This window comes from Echinops telfairi, unplaced genomic scaffold, assembly GCF_000313985.2.
Source record: "Echinops telfairi isolate 266 unplaced genomic scaffold, ASM31398v2 ScPeMD7_7459;HRSCAF=8497, whole genome shotgun sequence".
Classification (NCBI taxonomy): Eukaryota; Metazoa; Chordata; class Mammalia; order Afrosoricida; family Tenrecidae; genus Echinops; species Echinops telfairi.
In genome coordinates this window covers 137,466-152,951 of record NW_022111359.1, presented here as the reverse complement: position 1 = coordinate 152,951, position 15,486 = coordinate 137,466, and the positions used below count along the sequence as shown (strand labels likewise).

Genomic DNA, 15,486 nt, shown 5'->3' with positions numbered 1-15,486 from the left:
GCCCTTGGGGACTGGGCGGCCCCGCCGCTTCCCGCGTCCTGATGGGGACCGGCGCGTGGCCCCTGGGGGCTGGTTCCCGTTGTCACTGCTCGGCTGTGGGGACCCCGGAGGCGCCTCTTGGCGTCGGGGCGCTCCTGTTCGACCACCGCCCCAGGGGACCTTCTAAATTGGAGGCCCCGCGGGTCTACGGCCCTCCTACCGGGAGGAACCCGAGCGGGTGCTTTCGGAGTTCCGGGGCCCTTCCGGATCCTGAAGTGAGGGGCCCCGAACGCAGCCATTGGGCACATGGGGCACCTCAGAGTCCTTCCTGGCAGTAGGACCCCGAGTGGGAGCCGGAGGGCAGCAGCGCCCCCAACTCGCGCCCGACTTGGGCGCACGTGGCGGCACTGGGCTCTGTCTCGGCGGGGTCGGGGGCCCCCCCAAAGCTCGCAGCACCCTAAAGCTGACGTGGGCGGCCAAGGTCACGGGCCGCAGTGTCTGTCATGTCAGAGCTCCTTGAACTGAGTGGGAACCTAGCACTCATAGCAGGGGGTGTTAATGTGTTAATGGCTGGGCCCTCCAAACGCAGACCCCTTGTAGAGGTGACTACCAGCCCCTCCTGCTCCTGACCCAGGCCATTTAGTGAGAGACTCGAATATGCCAGCAAGTGGGTCATCTCCCCCTAGAAGTGGGGTGTGTGTGTCAGTGAGCCCTCCTTGCTCAGGGAGCCAGACTGGGCCTAGGTGGGGGCAGCCCTGCAGAGAGAAACAGCTTCTTGTCTTTGGGCAGGCACCCAGCCCTCCCCAGTGTACACTGGAGTCCAGGGAGCTCCCACCTGTGTGCCCTGGGGGCCAGATGCCTCTTAGGGCCAGGAGGCTGCTCAATGGAACAGGACTTGGCTGCACCTGACCATGACGGGCCTGGCGGGAGGGGTCTCCGGCTGCCCTGCTTCTGGTGACAGGCTGTGGCCTCCTGGTGCCCCGTGGACCCGTCATGAATTGGAGAGATGTAGGTGACTGCACCTCCTGCCACTACAGGGCCACTGTGCTTCCCTGAGGAAAGGATCTCCAGTGGGGAGGCCATGGTGAAGCTGAGGAAGGCCCTGAGTACAGGCCCTTCCAAAGGTAGCCAGTCCAAGACTGGGGTGGGCAACCTGGTCCTGGGAGCAGGGAGCTGTCCTGTGCAGCACTCCTGGTCTCCATCCCCTTCCCCTCGTGACAACCACTTATGTCCCTCTCCCACGACCCTGTGCTCCCTGGGCACAGAGTTGCCCCTGGATGCCTGCTTGCTCAGTGCCTCAGGTACCTGGGCTCATGGGCCTTGCTTTCCATGTCAAGTGAGCGTTGCAGAATTTCCTGAACCACTTCCTGCGCCATGGTGCTTCATTGTGGTCCATAAACAGAAACCGAACCAGGGCTCTTCCAGCCACCTTCTACCGCGAGTCTGTGATGCCGAGAATGTGGGCCAGTTCTCCCTGGGAACTGAATGCAGTGTCTTCTTGGCCCCCAGGCACGGTGGGGCCGCCTGAGGGACATGTCCTTGGTCATGTTTGGATTTGCCCCTTCCCTGGTGTACACAGTTTTCCTTGGAACTCTGTGCCCAGTGACTGACTGGCTGACTTAGTGGCTGGCCAGGCTGGTTGCAGCCTTCTACAGACTCTATCAGCCTTGTCATTGTCCAGACTGCTCACGGTGCTCTTGGCTGAGCCTGGGGCTTATGGCAGGCCAGGGTGAGGGATAAGGGAACGGTGACGCCTCATAGAGCAGCCTGCGTCCCAGCCCTGGCAGTGTGACTAGGCAAGTCCTCGAGAGGCTGTTGACCCTGAGTGTCTGGGAAGAAAAGGGCTCCTTGCAGGTGGCGAGCTTCCTGCCCCAGAGGGGGTCTCATGGGACCAGCCAAGCCACGCTGTCAGAGGCTCAGCCTGGGCTGTGCTCCCACAGGGTGGCTGGCCTAGATGCAGTAGGAAGCCTTCCAGGTGCTGCCTGGATATATGCACCCTCTGTGGCAGCCCCCAGGAAGCTGCCTGAGGCTGCCTTCAGTGGTCCTCAGAGGGGAAGGTGTGTCTGAGGTGGGCACTGAAGTCAACGTTGCTTGGACTCGGTACCCGGCTGCGCCGAGCTCAAGAACAGTGCTCACAATGATGCTTGTCGGTCAGGATCAGAAAACTGCCCCGGGCACGTCATGGGACAGCCCTTTCTCAGCCTGGCCCATGGTCCAGTCTGACTTCTGCCTGCCAGCAAGTCTGCCCCGAAGACAAAGCCCACTCCACTGCTCACAGCATACACCTGGCTCAGCTGCCTGCTGTCCTCTGAGCCCCAGCTCATCCCCAAAGCGTGGGTGTCCTCAGTGGAAAGACCCTGGGTTCAAAGGGTGCACCCACTCCTGTCTCTAGGGGTTGTGGGAGGGCTGCATTGGGCTGCTTATCCGTACCCTGTCCTCCATGGCCCCACCCCACAAGGATGCCAGGGTCCTTAATCAACTTGCTAGCAAGTTGCCCACTCCCCTTGGTTGGCCATAGTCCCACCCAGGAGTTTGTGGGAGCTACCACGGTGACTGGAAGGGTCACCCTGAGGAATTCGAGGCCAGAGGCAGGAGGAGTGCTTTTGAACTGGACGATGTCCACTGTGGGATGTCTGTCACAGAAGTGCCCATGCCCTTTCTGGTGGGAGCAAAGTGTGCTCTGTGCCAGAGCCTCTGCTGGTGGCGCTGAGGGCTGCTTGGGCAGCTGGGCTGGAAATGGTATTTTTAGCTCATCCCTTAATCTGTCATCCACAGTGCAGTAGCCACTGGCCTTAGTGCCCATGGTGCCCAGTTCTTTGCCCAGGCTGGTGTTGGGGTGGGACTCTGCCAGAGGGCCCCGTGATGGCAGGCCCTTGGACTGTCGAAACACCTCAGGGCCACACTAGCGATGAGAGCCTGGGCTACTGTGGGCGGGGCGGGGGGTGGGGGGCTGCTGGAGTGAAGGACACATGAATGGCTGCTACCCACCACCTAGTCGGGACAGCAGGGCTGCTTGCAGCAGTTTCTGCCTTCGATAGCTGCCAGCAGCAGGCGCCCATCCAGGAAAGGGACCACTCATCCTACACCTCTGGCTTGTGGGCTCTGTGTTGGCGTGTAAATGGTTTGTGAGATCTGTATTCGTGTATGTGTACATGTGTGGTCTGAGTAAGATCCCTGCCTGTTGTGTGCATGTACACAAGTGGTCTGTGAGCTCTGGGCTCCTGTGTGTCACCTGTGGTCCCTGTATGTGTGGTGTGTGCGAGCTCTGTGCTCATGTGCCTTTGCATTTGTGGTCTGCGTATGCACTGTACCCATGTGTGTGTAGATGTGGGGTCCATGCATATGTGGTCTGTGTCATCTGTGTGCGCATATGTGGTCTGTGTCTATTTCCTGTGTGATCTGCATGTGTCATTGTGGGGTCAGTTGTGAGTAGTCAGTAGGAGGTCTTGTGTGTCCATCTAGGGTCTGCATATGCTGCGCACAGGCACTGCATGCACATGCCTGCCTTCTCGTGAGCCAGGACCCAGCTGTGTCAGGCTGCTCTTGGCCACAGTGCCCAGGCGGCTGGCACCTGCCTTCACTCCACAGACGCTGTCTCTTGTGGTTCCTTGTCTGGCCATTTCACTGAACTCCAGGCCCAGACTGGTCTGACGAGCTCCTCCTCCTGGGTGGGGCAGAGGCGGACTCTTCCCTGAGTGGGCTTGCCTGTGTGCTGTCCCTCAGGATAGGCCCCGGTCCCTATTCTGTGCCGCTGGCTCCTCTTGCTGCTGCTGGCTAGACTAGGCTCCCAGTGATGTTTCTGAGCCTGCCTTCCATGCTGTCCCTCCCCAGACCAGACCGTGGGGTGGGGTGGGGGTGGGCTTCTGGGTGATGTGATAGGATAGGCTCCTCGCTGGCTTTGGGCAGCAGAGAGTAAGTGCTGAAGGGACAGTAACTGACGCTGGGAAGGCCTTTGCGTGGTGCAGGGGCTACAGGCTGAGCAACTTGGAGTGTTTTGTTGTGCACTGCCCCAAGGCCTGGACCAGCTGTGAAAGCCAGCAGGTGGGATGTGGGTTCTGGCTCCTCCGAGTCTGTCCTGGCAGGTCAGAGGCCTGTGCCTCCTGGACAGGCAGTGACAGTCATACCACTTTTGAGCAGCCTTGCTGGCCCGCCATCCCTTCTGCACTGTGGGCGTGGCCAAGAGGGGACCGCAGGGCCCTCCTTGGCCCTTCTGCAAGATGGCCCACTCAGCCTGCTGCCAGAGGCTCTGAGGGTGGAGTTAGTGTGAGTTGCCACCTTGAGAGGAGGACTGGGCCTTCCAGGCTGCATCCTGAGGGTCCTGGGGGCTGCAGGGTGGGGGCAGGAGTGTGGTGAGAAGCCTGAGGAGGGCTGGGCCCAGGCTGGGGAGGGGTTCTATGCCTAGAGCTTTCGAGGCTCCCTCCAGCTAACTCAGACTGCTGGTCCTCCTCACCCAGTGACCCAGCCTCTGTGATGAGACACCTCTGTGCAGGCACCCTCGAGTGCCGTGTAGCCTCTAATTTGGGTTGTGAAATGTGCAAAGTTTAGAGGAGCCCCTCCGCTCAGGTCCAGTGTCTATCTTTGACGTGTGTGGCCCTGGGGCACGTGGTGTCCAGTGCACGTTGCTGAGTTAAGCCCCCAAGGTGCCCGTCTGTGGGGACTTGGCTGTGGGAAGGTCTGACTCAGCGCACTGATCCTGCCTGTTTGTTTGCAGGAAGCTCTTCGTGGGCGGTCTGGATTGGAGCACCACCCAAGGTAGGTGTGGGGGGTGGGCAGGGACCCTTGCCTGGTCCTGTGGTGAGTTAGGCACGTGGGGTTGGGACCCTCCAGTTAGGCTCCTGGGACAGGTTTTAGATGGTGGGGCTTGAGCTGCAGTCCAGTCTGGAGAGTGGTCACAGGAGGCTAACACCACACCCTTTTTCCTGGGGTGCCTGTGTGGCCAGGAGGGACGGTGACGTTGGCATGAGAGTGCAGTAGCCTTCTTGAAGCCAGGCTTCTCGTGGCCACAAATGGGACCCTGCCTTGTCCCCCCCACGAACCACTGGCGAACACACATTTGAGCAAGCTGGAGCCCTGTGAGCACACCACCACATAACCCAGCCCCTGTACTCTGTCTCCACTCTGAGGCACGTCTGTCTATGTCCCTGCTCTGAGCAGAGACGGACGTTTGTCTGTCTGTCTGTCTGTGTCCCCACTCTGAGCAGAGACGCTGCGCAGCTACTTTTCCCAGTATGGAGAGGTGGTCGACTGTGTCATCATGAAAGACAAAACCACCAACCAGTCGCGAGGATTTGGCTTTGTCAAGTTTAAAGACCCAAACTGTGTGGGGACAGTGCTGGCTAGCAGGCCACACACTCTGGATGGCCGCAATGTAAGTCTTCTCTCCTTCCTCTTCCCCTGGCCATGGGCCGGGTACAGACCTAGGGTGCGCACTCTTGGGGGACGGGGGTTGAGGCACAGGTTCGGTGAGGGTGGGAGGCTGGGGCTCAGGTTCAGGGTCGCTGCTGGCTCTTTCTAAGAACAGGAAGCATCTGCCTTACACTTCTCGGTTTGAAACTTTCCACAGATCGACCCCAAGCCATGCACACCCCGGGGGATGCAGCCAGAAAGGACGAGGCCCAAGGAAGGCTGGGTAAGAAGCTGGGGGCTTGTGGTGGCAGGTGGTCCTTCCCTCACTGAGGGTGAAGGCTCTGGGGGCTTGTCCCTTCCAGCACTCCTAAACCCACTGCCCTTGAGTTGGTTCTGACGCTCAGCGACCCGCATGGACAGCATCACTGTCCCCCTCAGCTGTGAGTGGGGTTGAATCACCAACCTCTTGCTCCGTAACCCAGTGCTCATCCCCAGGGCTCCTTCGAACTGAGACTGCCGCCCACTACTCGTGCTTTCCCTGTCCTCCACTTGGGCCGTGTCGGTCAGGCTGCAGCAGCCTCTCTCTGCTTAGCGGCATCTCCCCCTTGGGCAGTTGCGACTGTCCATGCTGAGGCCCTTAGTAGCTGCAGACGGCTGAGACCCTCAAACCCAGGGCTGTGTGCTTGCATTGGGCTAACAGCGGTCTGTTTGTCACATGGGTCCACATGGACCACCTCAGCGGGAGATTGCACCTCCTAGGGCCACAGCTTCATTGCCCACTGTTGTCCCTGGGCTTGGCATGCCACGGCTTCTGCTGTGACCCACTGTCTCCTGCAGCTGCCTTCTCCAGACTAGAGGCCAACCCAGGCCTGTGCTCCTATGGCGCTGGCACCCTCCAGTCTATCTACAACTGCAGAGCGCATTCTCACAGAGGGGCCCGCAGAGTCCAGCCACCGGGTCACCTCGGGATAGACCCTGACTGCAGGGCTGCGACCCGGCACCAAACCCGCAGGGGTAGTAGGGCCCAACGCGCCTGGTGGGGGGTGGAAGGGGGGGTGAGCAGAGGTGAGGTTTCACTGATCTGAAACCTGTGACCATCATGTGACATTCCCAGGGCCCTGCATGCACACATGCTAACCGCCTTCTCCTGTCTGAGACAGAAAGGACCCAGGAGCGATAACAGCAAATCCAATAAGATATTTGTCGGGGGGATTCCTCACAACTGTGGCGAGACAGAGCTCAGGGAGTACTTCAAGAAATTCGGAGTGGTAAGTGCTCCTGCCTCGGCCTGCCCAGGCAGTCCCGGAGGCCCAGCCCAGACACGTGTGGTTCCAGATCTCTCTCTCTCTCTTACACACATGCGCTCTCCCATGTACTTCCTACCCCATCTCATACAACGTGTACACATGCTCCCCTCACTCCCTCTCCCTGCCCTCCCCCCGCTGCGCACATGTGTGCAGTTCTGCCCTCTCTGTTACTTGTTTCTGGATTTTTTCGGGTTCCTAGAGGAGCCATGTGTTGGATGTGGTTTGTTTTGTAAGCCTGTGTGGCTCTCTGCTCTTCCTCGTACCCTCAAAGAAAAGGCTGGAAACCCAGCCTCCCTGCACACCCAATTCCCTCCATCTCCTCCCCCATGCATCTGTGTCCAGCCACCTGCTGGTGGCTCTGGCCTGGGTGTAGCCCCCATGGGTGCCAAGCATGAGACGCTCTGACCTGGGTCTGGCTCGCAGTTTGGCATACGCTGACCGGTCCTGTGCGGGAGTTGTCAGGAACCGGAGGGTGGCCTGGAGGGACTGATGTTGAGCAGGCAGCGGCGCTGTCACGTGCAGCAGGTGTGGGGGGCAGGAGGAAGGGCCCAGCTCCTCTTGAGTGTGTGGCAGGGTGTCGTGAGCCAGGACCAGGACCAGCTCGCCTCGGTGATCATTGATTGGGTCAAAAGCCACTCAGGCAGTGGGCTGGGCCTTGTTGCCCGTCTGCCACTCCTGCCTCTGTGGCCTCCCCTATGCCATGAGGGTGGGTGACTGGTTTGAGGTGGTGGGACCGCTCCCTCAGGCGTGCCCTCTCTGTCCTAGGTCACTGAGGTGGTGATGATTTACGACGCTGAGAAGCAGAGGCCCCGAGGTAAAGGCAGACCTCGTTTGTCCCGGAGCTTCCTCCCCACCCTCCCACCTCCCCTCAGATGGCAAACTATCTCACCCCGAGCCAGGCTCGGGCACAGGCACAGCCTTACATGGTCAGGGGCAGCCACGCCTGGCCCTGTGTGCCATGGCAGGCAGGCTAGTCAGGCCCCTCTGAGCCCTGGACGTTTTTTTCAGCCTTGCCCCCCATCCGAACGTGTTGTTGGGGCTCTTTCCTTACAGCCTCTGGTTTCAGGTTAGCACCCATGTAGTCAGATGCCCCCCTCCTGCCCTGCTGGAAGCCCCGCCACGCCGTGTCTGGGTGTTTTGTTTTTTCCTGTGATTTTTGGGGCCCCTGCAGTGAGTGGAGCAGGCAGGAGGAGGGTGAGGAGTGGAGTCCAGAGTCCCCGTGGTGGGGAGCTCGCGACGTCCTGCTGCCCTTTGTGCCCGCCTCAAGTCCCTGGAGCGGCAGCCCCTGGCCCGCCGAGTGGGCACCGCAGGACAGCATGCTCCGCCATGCTGGAGAATAGTTTGCCATTTGAATTTCCATCCCTCCTCCTCCTCATGATGAAGTAATGTGCTCCCCACTTCATGTTAAATATTAAGCTGTTAAGTCTTAGTCTTAATTTTAACTTAGACATACATGCTAGTGATCTGTTGAGTGTCTGGTAGTGAAGTACAGTAGCTGTTAAGTAAGCTGTTCCTTTGCATTGTGTGTGATTAACGATCTCTTGAGATTTCTCTTCTCCAGGTGCTAAGTGTTATCACACAGGTACAGGCCAGGTCCACAGTCAGGAGGGCGCGGGCGCTCCAGTGGGGTCTAAACGAAGTTTCACTGTGTTTGCCCTTCTGCTCCTCCTGGTGACGCCCATGGCAAACACCCTCCCTAGGCCCCTGGCGTGTGGCCCCAGCCGCCCGAGGAGCAGCCGCGTGAGCCGGGCTCCATACCGGCCTCGGGCAGGCACTGCGGTTGGGATGTGTCCTCCTCACAGCCTAGCTTCTGTTCCAAATACTGTCTCCCGTCTGGAGAAGCTTGGGGACCCCAGGACTGCTACCCGCCCCCCTCCCTGCCAGTCTGCCCATCCACTACCGCTGGGATGGGAGGAGCTGGCCTTGGGAGCCCTAGTGGTCAGGCTGCCAGCCTTGGTGCCTGCTCAGTCACAACGTCAGGCTGTCCTCTGCTTCAGGCCCCGGGGTGCCCTGGGAACCACCTTCCTCTTTGCTTGACCACTTCTCAGCCTTTCAACAGGACTGTCTCACCTCCTTTTCACACCCTCCCCCTTGGGGATCAGGCCAAGGAGGTGGTAAATAGGGTCACATAGGGTTCTACACGTGTGTGTGTCTCACTGTCTCCAGGACGGCCCCCAGTACCCACGCTGCTGTGTGTGTGTGTGTGTGCGCGCGCGCGCGCGCGCGCGCACTCTCCCCCCACCCCCTTGCGCCTTGCCGCCCCATGCTCCTAGGCTCTATCCCGGGTTCATGTTCATGCTCTCTGTGTACACCTGTGCCTGTCTGTTGTCACGTGTGCATGCTGGGGACACAGGGCCTTGCTCCTGCTGGTGCTTCACTGGCCTTTTTGTCCCCTCTCCCCGCCCTACTTGCATCCTGCCCCCAGTGCTGGACACACTTATCCTGCCCGGTCCCATGTGTCGCTTGAAGGCTGTCCGTTGGGCTGTGCCCCAGCTCCATTGGGAGCTTGTTCTTCTGGTCCCCCATGCTGTAAGCTCACTGCTTCTCCACACAGCCACCCCCACAGTGCCCTCGGCCCATGTCCATGTGTTCTCCTACAGCCTGGGGTCTGTGTCTGGCTGCATATGGCCACCCCCACACTGCCCTCTGTCCGCAGCCATCTTGCCTTCTCCTGTGGTCTTGGGCTCGTCTCTGTCTGTGTACATGTGGCCACCCCACAGCACTGTCCGCCTGTGTACATCCTGTGTTGTCCCTCGGTCTCGGGTCTGTCCCAATCTTGGGTGGGAGCCATGGTCCTCCTTGCACCCTGGGTTAGTCTAGTGCCATTTGCTCAGCCAGTCCTGCCCTGCCCTCGCACCAGCCCAGACCAACCAAACTTCGTTTACACTGCCACCCTCTCCTCTCCTGTGGAGTCACTCGATTGTTCCTTTTGGAGTTTTCTGTTTTGATCATATGATGCCTCCTGCTCTTGCTGCTGGCAGCAGATTGAGCTGCTGGAATCCATGTTGGCCTGTATCTCTGTGTATTTTAATTTACTTAATGACTTATTTACCTAGTTATATACATATTTATATACGTAGACTTATATATACATATGCCTATATCTACATCTATACGTGCGTGTATCACCTCTGGTAGGATGGACTCCGTGGGCTTACCCAACGGCGTTGGATAAGCTTAGCGAGGCGCGCGCTGTGGCAGGGCCTGTACTGACAGCTGTACACGGGTCTCCCCGCTGTCAGCATTAGCTGCAGAGCAAACTGCAAACCGAGGGGGAAAGCCGGGTTTCAGAAAAGCCCAGACATGCACCATGCCCACACCTGGCTAGGCATATAGAGACCTTCGCTGCTCGCACACCTGCCTGCAGCCACCCCAGGGCTTCTACTTGGCTCCTGCTGGGACATTCTAGCAGCCGTCTGCCATGCGGTTACCTCACCACTGTCCTTACTGGTCCCCACTGGGCTTGACTCTCACCTCCCCAGAGTCCAAGTTTACTCGTGGACTTCTGGTGCCCAGGGCAGGGAACTTACTAGGGCCTCAGTTGCTGCGTTGTGTGCCAGCGGGCAGCTTCCTCCGCATCTGGCCCCTGACAGTGGCCTGGGTGGGACACAGCTCCAGGGACCGCCACCCCTCCCACACGGCGCTTTGCTGAGACCCGGCTGATCCCTCGGTCCATCCCTAATACTGTTGGTCATCCTGTTTTGTGTCACAACACCCTGCTACCTTGATTCACTCTTCGTCGTTGGCTAGGTTTTGGATTTATTACTTTCGAGGACGAACAATCAGTGGACCAGGCTGTCAACATGCATTTTCACGACATCATGGGCAAAAAAGTGTGTAGTTGTAGTTTTATTTTACCTTAAGACCAAACCAAGTCTTAGGCAACCTAGGGGTTCCCCTGGCAAACACCCTTTTTAGAAGACCGGCCGGTAGGCTGCCCTGCCGAGCACCAAGCCACAGAGCCCTGGGCTCAGGACATGGTGGCTAGTGGGCTGAGGGGGTGGACTCCCTTGCCCTAGGGGAGGGCCAGGTGGGAGGCAGGACTGGGGAGGGCAGGGGCAGGGCGGGCGCCCAGGCCATGGGGCACATGCAGCCTGGCAGGCTAGCCCAGGGGGACCTCGGTGTTGCTTCAGGCTTGGTCGCAGTTACCACTCCTTCAGATGTCTGTCTCTCTCATGCGATTGTCTGGTCCCGGCCCGAGGGCGGGACGTGCAGAGGACCTCGGAGCACTGAGGCCTGTGTCCAAACCAGTGAACCGTAAACATCCTGAAGGATTGGTGTGTTTCAATGGGGCCACCTCGTGTGACCCTGGGACAACCACTGCTCTCGTAGAGTTAACCCCGTGCGGTTTCATCTTCATACTGTGTTGCCGCCACGGAGGTGACGGGGGCGGGCCAGGCCCCCCTTTGACAGCCTTGCCCCCAGTGAGCAGTCCGGGGGAGGACACTGGCCAAGCTCCCATGGGAGGGACAGCTGACGGTGGCCTAGGCCTCCCTTCTGCAGGAATCCTGTGCAGGCAGTGGTGTGTGCCTGTCCCTCAGACTCCCTGCTGGTCTCTCCTCCAGCAGGCTCTGCAGTCCCCATCCCAGGCTGGCTCTGACCCCTGGTGTGCAGGCCAAGGTTCTGGCCTTGCCCTCTTCAAAACCCCTTGTTGGCAGAGCTGCCTGGGCAGAGAGGACGTTACTGCCCCTCGTGTCTATTGCGGTCTCACTAAGCCCCCAGGAGACTGACCAGCTGTGCTCGGCTGGGCTGACGAGCAGCCTGTGGAGGGCTCAGCTCACGGCCAAGGACGGACAGAGGCAGTGCCCACATGTCCAGGTATCTGATGGGGTCAAGAAAGCTGCAGCGGGATCAACCCTCGAGTTTAGGACCCTCTTCGGGGCTCCCTTGGAATGGTGGGTGTCAGTGATGTCCTTTCCAGCTCTGCTGACCACAGGACCGAGCCTCTGGGTTCCTCCCCAGTAGGTGCCCAGCCCCAAGCTCAGCTCGTGGCCTGTGTCCCTAGTCTGTGGATGCCCTGTTCCTCCAGTTAAATGGGGGTGCCTTATGCCCTAGTCTCTTGAGACCCCCTGTTAAATTGGTGTGCTCCCTGCTGCTGTGTGAGGGCCCCAGTTAAATGGGGGTGCCCCTGCCAGCGTGCCTCAGACCCCTTCTTAAGCAAGAATTGGGGTGGAGGCAGCAAGTACTTTCTTCAAGTCCCAGGGATGCTCGGGAGCCTGGCCCCTCACAGGGCTGAGTGTAGCCTGAGTGGCGCTCTGAGCAGCCCCTTAGTCCTGCTGCCCACCTTCAGCTTGACGGGGTGGAGGGGAGGTGGTCCCCCGAGGCCTCTTCCTGTGGCTTCTCCACCAGGAAGGACTTCAGGCCTAGGAAAGGGCCCTGCGTGTGCCCCTAAGATGCCAGGGGGTTGGGGGGCAACGGGATCTCTTCTTTGCTGTAGCCAGGCCGTGGCAGCAGTCAGAACGTGGGGACCACCGTTAGCCAAGGGGCTGCTGTGGCTGCCGCAGCGGGCTTCGGTTAGGGTTAGCAGTGGGCTTCAGTTAGGGTTAGGGTTAGCAGTGGGCTATGTGCGCCTGGGCCCCGCCTCTCCCCGCCCCCTCCCTCAGGGGCAGAGGAGGCTGGCTGGGGCCGAGAGACACAGTATGAAGATTGCTTACGAGCCAATGTCCATTTACTGCATGTTTGTTTACTTTTTGTTAGATGTACCGTAAGGCTCTCTTATCACATCCATTCCCTCTGACATTGTTTTGAGTTAATTAAGATTTTTTAACCGTTAGCCTGGGGAAGGTAAGTCTTTATCTTCCATTAGACATTTTAAATAAACCTTAAGTAAACAAACCAACCGTGTTTCTCAGGTATAAGCTCAAGTTGCAGGCAGTGGGTGGGCGCAGGCCCTTGGCGCCCCAGTGGCGCCCAGCCCAGGCTCTGGTCTCTGTGGCTGGGACCCAGGCGAGGTGGGTGGGGTGAGGTGGGGGGCGGGGGGTGTCAGCCCCCAACAGCCTGACCCTCGGCCTGTGCCTCCAGGCAAGGCCAGTGTGGCTTCCAGATGCACCTGTTGTACCTGAGAAACATTCTTTTTTTAAAACAATAAAAATTTTAAAGAGAAAATAAATAACTACTGGCCTAAATAAGGTTTATAGTTTAAGTCTTTAGTCTTAAGCCATAAGATGCTAAGTGTAGTTTTAAGTTACTTGCGGGTGTGTCTGACGGGAAGGGCTGGGATCCCGGCTGCCCCCTAAGCCCCAGCTCGGTTTGTCCAGGTGGAGGTGAAGCGGGCAGAGCCGAGGGACAGCAAGAGCCAGGCGCAGGGCCCGCCGGGGGCCAGCCAGTGGGGCAGCAGGGTTGTGCCCAGCGCTGCCAATGGCTGGGCTGGCCAGCCGCCGCCCACATGGCAACAAGGATACGGCCCGCAAGGTAAGGCCCCAGGTGTGTGGGTTCTGGGGGGCGGGCTCCGTTACCACCCCTTCACCAGGTCCTCCAGAGGGTGCCCCTGTGAACTGCCTCCCCCTTCCTCCGGCCAGCGTAGTGTCACAGGCGCTCGTGAATCTGCACTGGGCCAAACAGCAGCTGGTGCACTTGTCTCAGTGCCAGGTGCCTGTGCACTTGCTGGTGCTCTGTCACGGCTCCCGTCACAGGGACTCTGAGCCCCTGGTTTCTGTCCACACCCAGGCGGGTGCTCTGGCCGAGCCTGGAGATCTCGTTGCAGCACTGTGGTGGTGGCAGGAGAGCAGTCGGTAGCTCTTTGAACTCAGGATAGTAATTAAAGGGCTGAGAGGAGGACTGGGTGAATCCTGGTCGGCGATGTGCTGAATGTGAGTAACAGAAAGATGCACAGGGCAACTCTGGTTAGTGTCCACTCCATCGCAGGGTCTGCAGCTCCATCTCTAGTACAGGAATAGGGAGGTTTCATGGAGGGGGAGCCACTGTCCTTGGGCAGACATCGCCCATTTCCTTGGAGCTGAGTCTGGCAATGCTATGCCTGTTTTGGGGGGGCCCAGGGATCATCCTGTGCTGGACCGTTGGTGTGGCTGCCGCTCAGCAGGGTGCATCTGGCTGGGCAGGGCAGCTTTGTCTGTGTTCAGTGTCTGTTCAGCAGGCCTCTGCCTTGTCAGTTGGGCTGGCTGAGAACAGAACTGGTCACGGGCTGCCAGGAGCACCCGAGAGCTCAGGAGGTGAAGGTCAGGCTGTCTCCTGGGCCTGTGAACAGTCTCATCCCACTGCAGTGACTTGGGGAGGCAGGAGGGCCCAGGTCCTGGAGCTGAGCTTGCCCCACATCTGTCCTGCCACTTACACTTTGGGGGCCAGCCCCCCTCTGGGCCCTGGACACCTCCGTGGTGGCTGCCCAGCATGAGATGACACACTCTCCACTTACAGGTCTAGGGCAAATGCAGGACGGCCTCTGGCCACCAACTTACTGGCTGTCCCACCCCTCCCTCCTCCTTTCTCCCTCTCCTCCACCCCTACCCTCAGAGGCACTCGGGTTCTCACCAACCCCAGAGGGAGCTTGGTTGAGAACTGGCCAGGGGCCCAGGTAGGGCGCGGGACACAGCGCCCTTTCCTCCCTGGACATGGTGTCCCACCACACCAAGTTCCCTCTTGTTTCCCGTGCAGGAATGTGGGTGCCGGCAGGACAGGCGATCGGTAAGTCCAGCTTCCTGCCAGAGCCAAGGCAGTGTCCGCCCTGTCCCTGGTCAGCATGTGTACAGTCTCTGCCTGGATAACTCCCCTCTTCTTTGGCAGGTGGCTATGGACCGCCCCCTGCGGGCAGAGGAGCCCCCCCGCCGCCACCACCATTCACCTCCTACATTGTGTCTACACCGCCTGGGGGCTTCCCTCCCCCCCAGGGCTTCCCCCAGGGCTACGGGGCTCCTCCACAGTTCAGTAAGTGCAAACTGGGCCCTGGGACTGTCCCCCTGCTGTCTACAATGTGGGGGGGTGGGAGGGGACGCCTGTGAGCAGGGCTCTGTTGACCCTCCTGCTTTGGCATTTATAAAGCCCCTCGGCACCTGTCCCCCACCTCCCTGAGTGTGTGGGCTTCCTCAGGGCACATGGGTGGTCATCCCGAGGCCTCTGTGCTTGGCCCAAGGGTGCTGGTGAACACCCCCCCCCCCATGTCCCATGGGGTCTCACTAGCGCAGGTGGGTTCCTGGGAGGTACTGCCCGGTCTGAGCTGGGGCCGCACACTAGCATGTCTCTCTCCTGTGCACACAGGCTTTGGCTACGGGCCTCCGCCTCCGCCGCCTGACCAGTTTGCTCCCCCGGGCGTCCCTCCACCACCAGCCACCCCAGGGGCCGCGCCATTGGCCTTCCCCCCGCCGCCCTCACAGGCCGCCCCTGACATGAGCAAGCCCCCCACGGCCCAGCCTGACTTCCCCTACAGCCAGTACGGTGAGTCACCTGGGGGCTCCCCTCCTCTCTGCCCAGCAAGGCTGGCCTGGCGCAGAGCCCATGTGGTGCCCTGTGGGCTGGAGCACAAGGTGCTGCTGTCACTGGAAGAGCAAGCACCAGGCTCTGGGAACTCAGCTCGTGCGCAGTTGGCCTCGGCGCCAGGGTCCCCATCTGCTGGCTTCCAACAGACCAGTGCATGGATCGTGTGGACGCTGGGTGATGTGTGGAGTGGCCTCCTCACTGGTCACCAGGTGGTCCTGTTGCCTGCCCTAGCCGGGCTCAGGCAGGCACATGACATGTACACGTGTCCACATGCATGCACTCAACGTGGCTGGCCCTCTGTGCCAGGTGGGAGGGGCTGAGTGGCAGCTTTGGTCCCAGCCTGAGGCCCACGCATCGAGCTGTGCTGGACTGTGCTCCCGTCCCTGAAGAGCAGCGCGGGGACGGCGGGCCTGGGGTATGCGTGCCG

The 15,486-nt window shown here is 59.9% G+C and overlaps 1 protein-coding gene across 1 annotated transcript in view; it reads left to right on the top strand.

Moving 5' to 3' along the window:
* Window positions 1-4,670: 4,670 nt before the first annotated feature.
* DAZAP1 (DAZ associated protein 1) overlaps window positions 4,671-15,486 on the top strand; it is a 12,044-nt gene continuing 1,228 nt past the window's right edge. Inside the window, exons 1-10 of the mRNA XM_030888329.2 lie at window positions 4,671-4,731; window positions 5,181-5,347; window positions 5,543-5,608; window positions 6,486-6,593; window positions 7,398-7,446; window positions 10,383-10,465; window positions 12,890-13,043; window positions 14,241-14,270; window positions 14,370-14,510; window positions 14,841-15,017. Of these exons, the coding sequence (XP_030744189.1) occupies window positions 5,234-5,347; window positions 5,543-5,608; window positions 6,486-6,593; window positions 7,398-7,446; window positions 10,383-10,465; window positions 12,890-13,043; window positions 14,241-14,270; window positions 14,370-14,510; window positions 14,841-15,017 (922 nt within the window). The 5' untranslated portion in view covers window positions 4,671-4,731; window positions 5,181-5,233. The remainder of the gene's footprint in view (window positions 4,732-5,180; window positions 5,348-5,542; window positions 5,609-6,485; window positions 6,594-7,397; window positions 7,447-10,382; window positions 10,466-12,889; window positions 13,044-14,240; window positions 14,271-14,369; window positions 14,511-14,840; window positions 15,018-15,486) is intronic.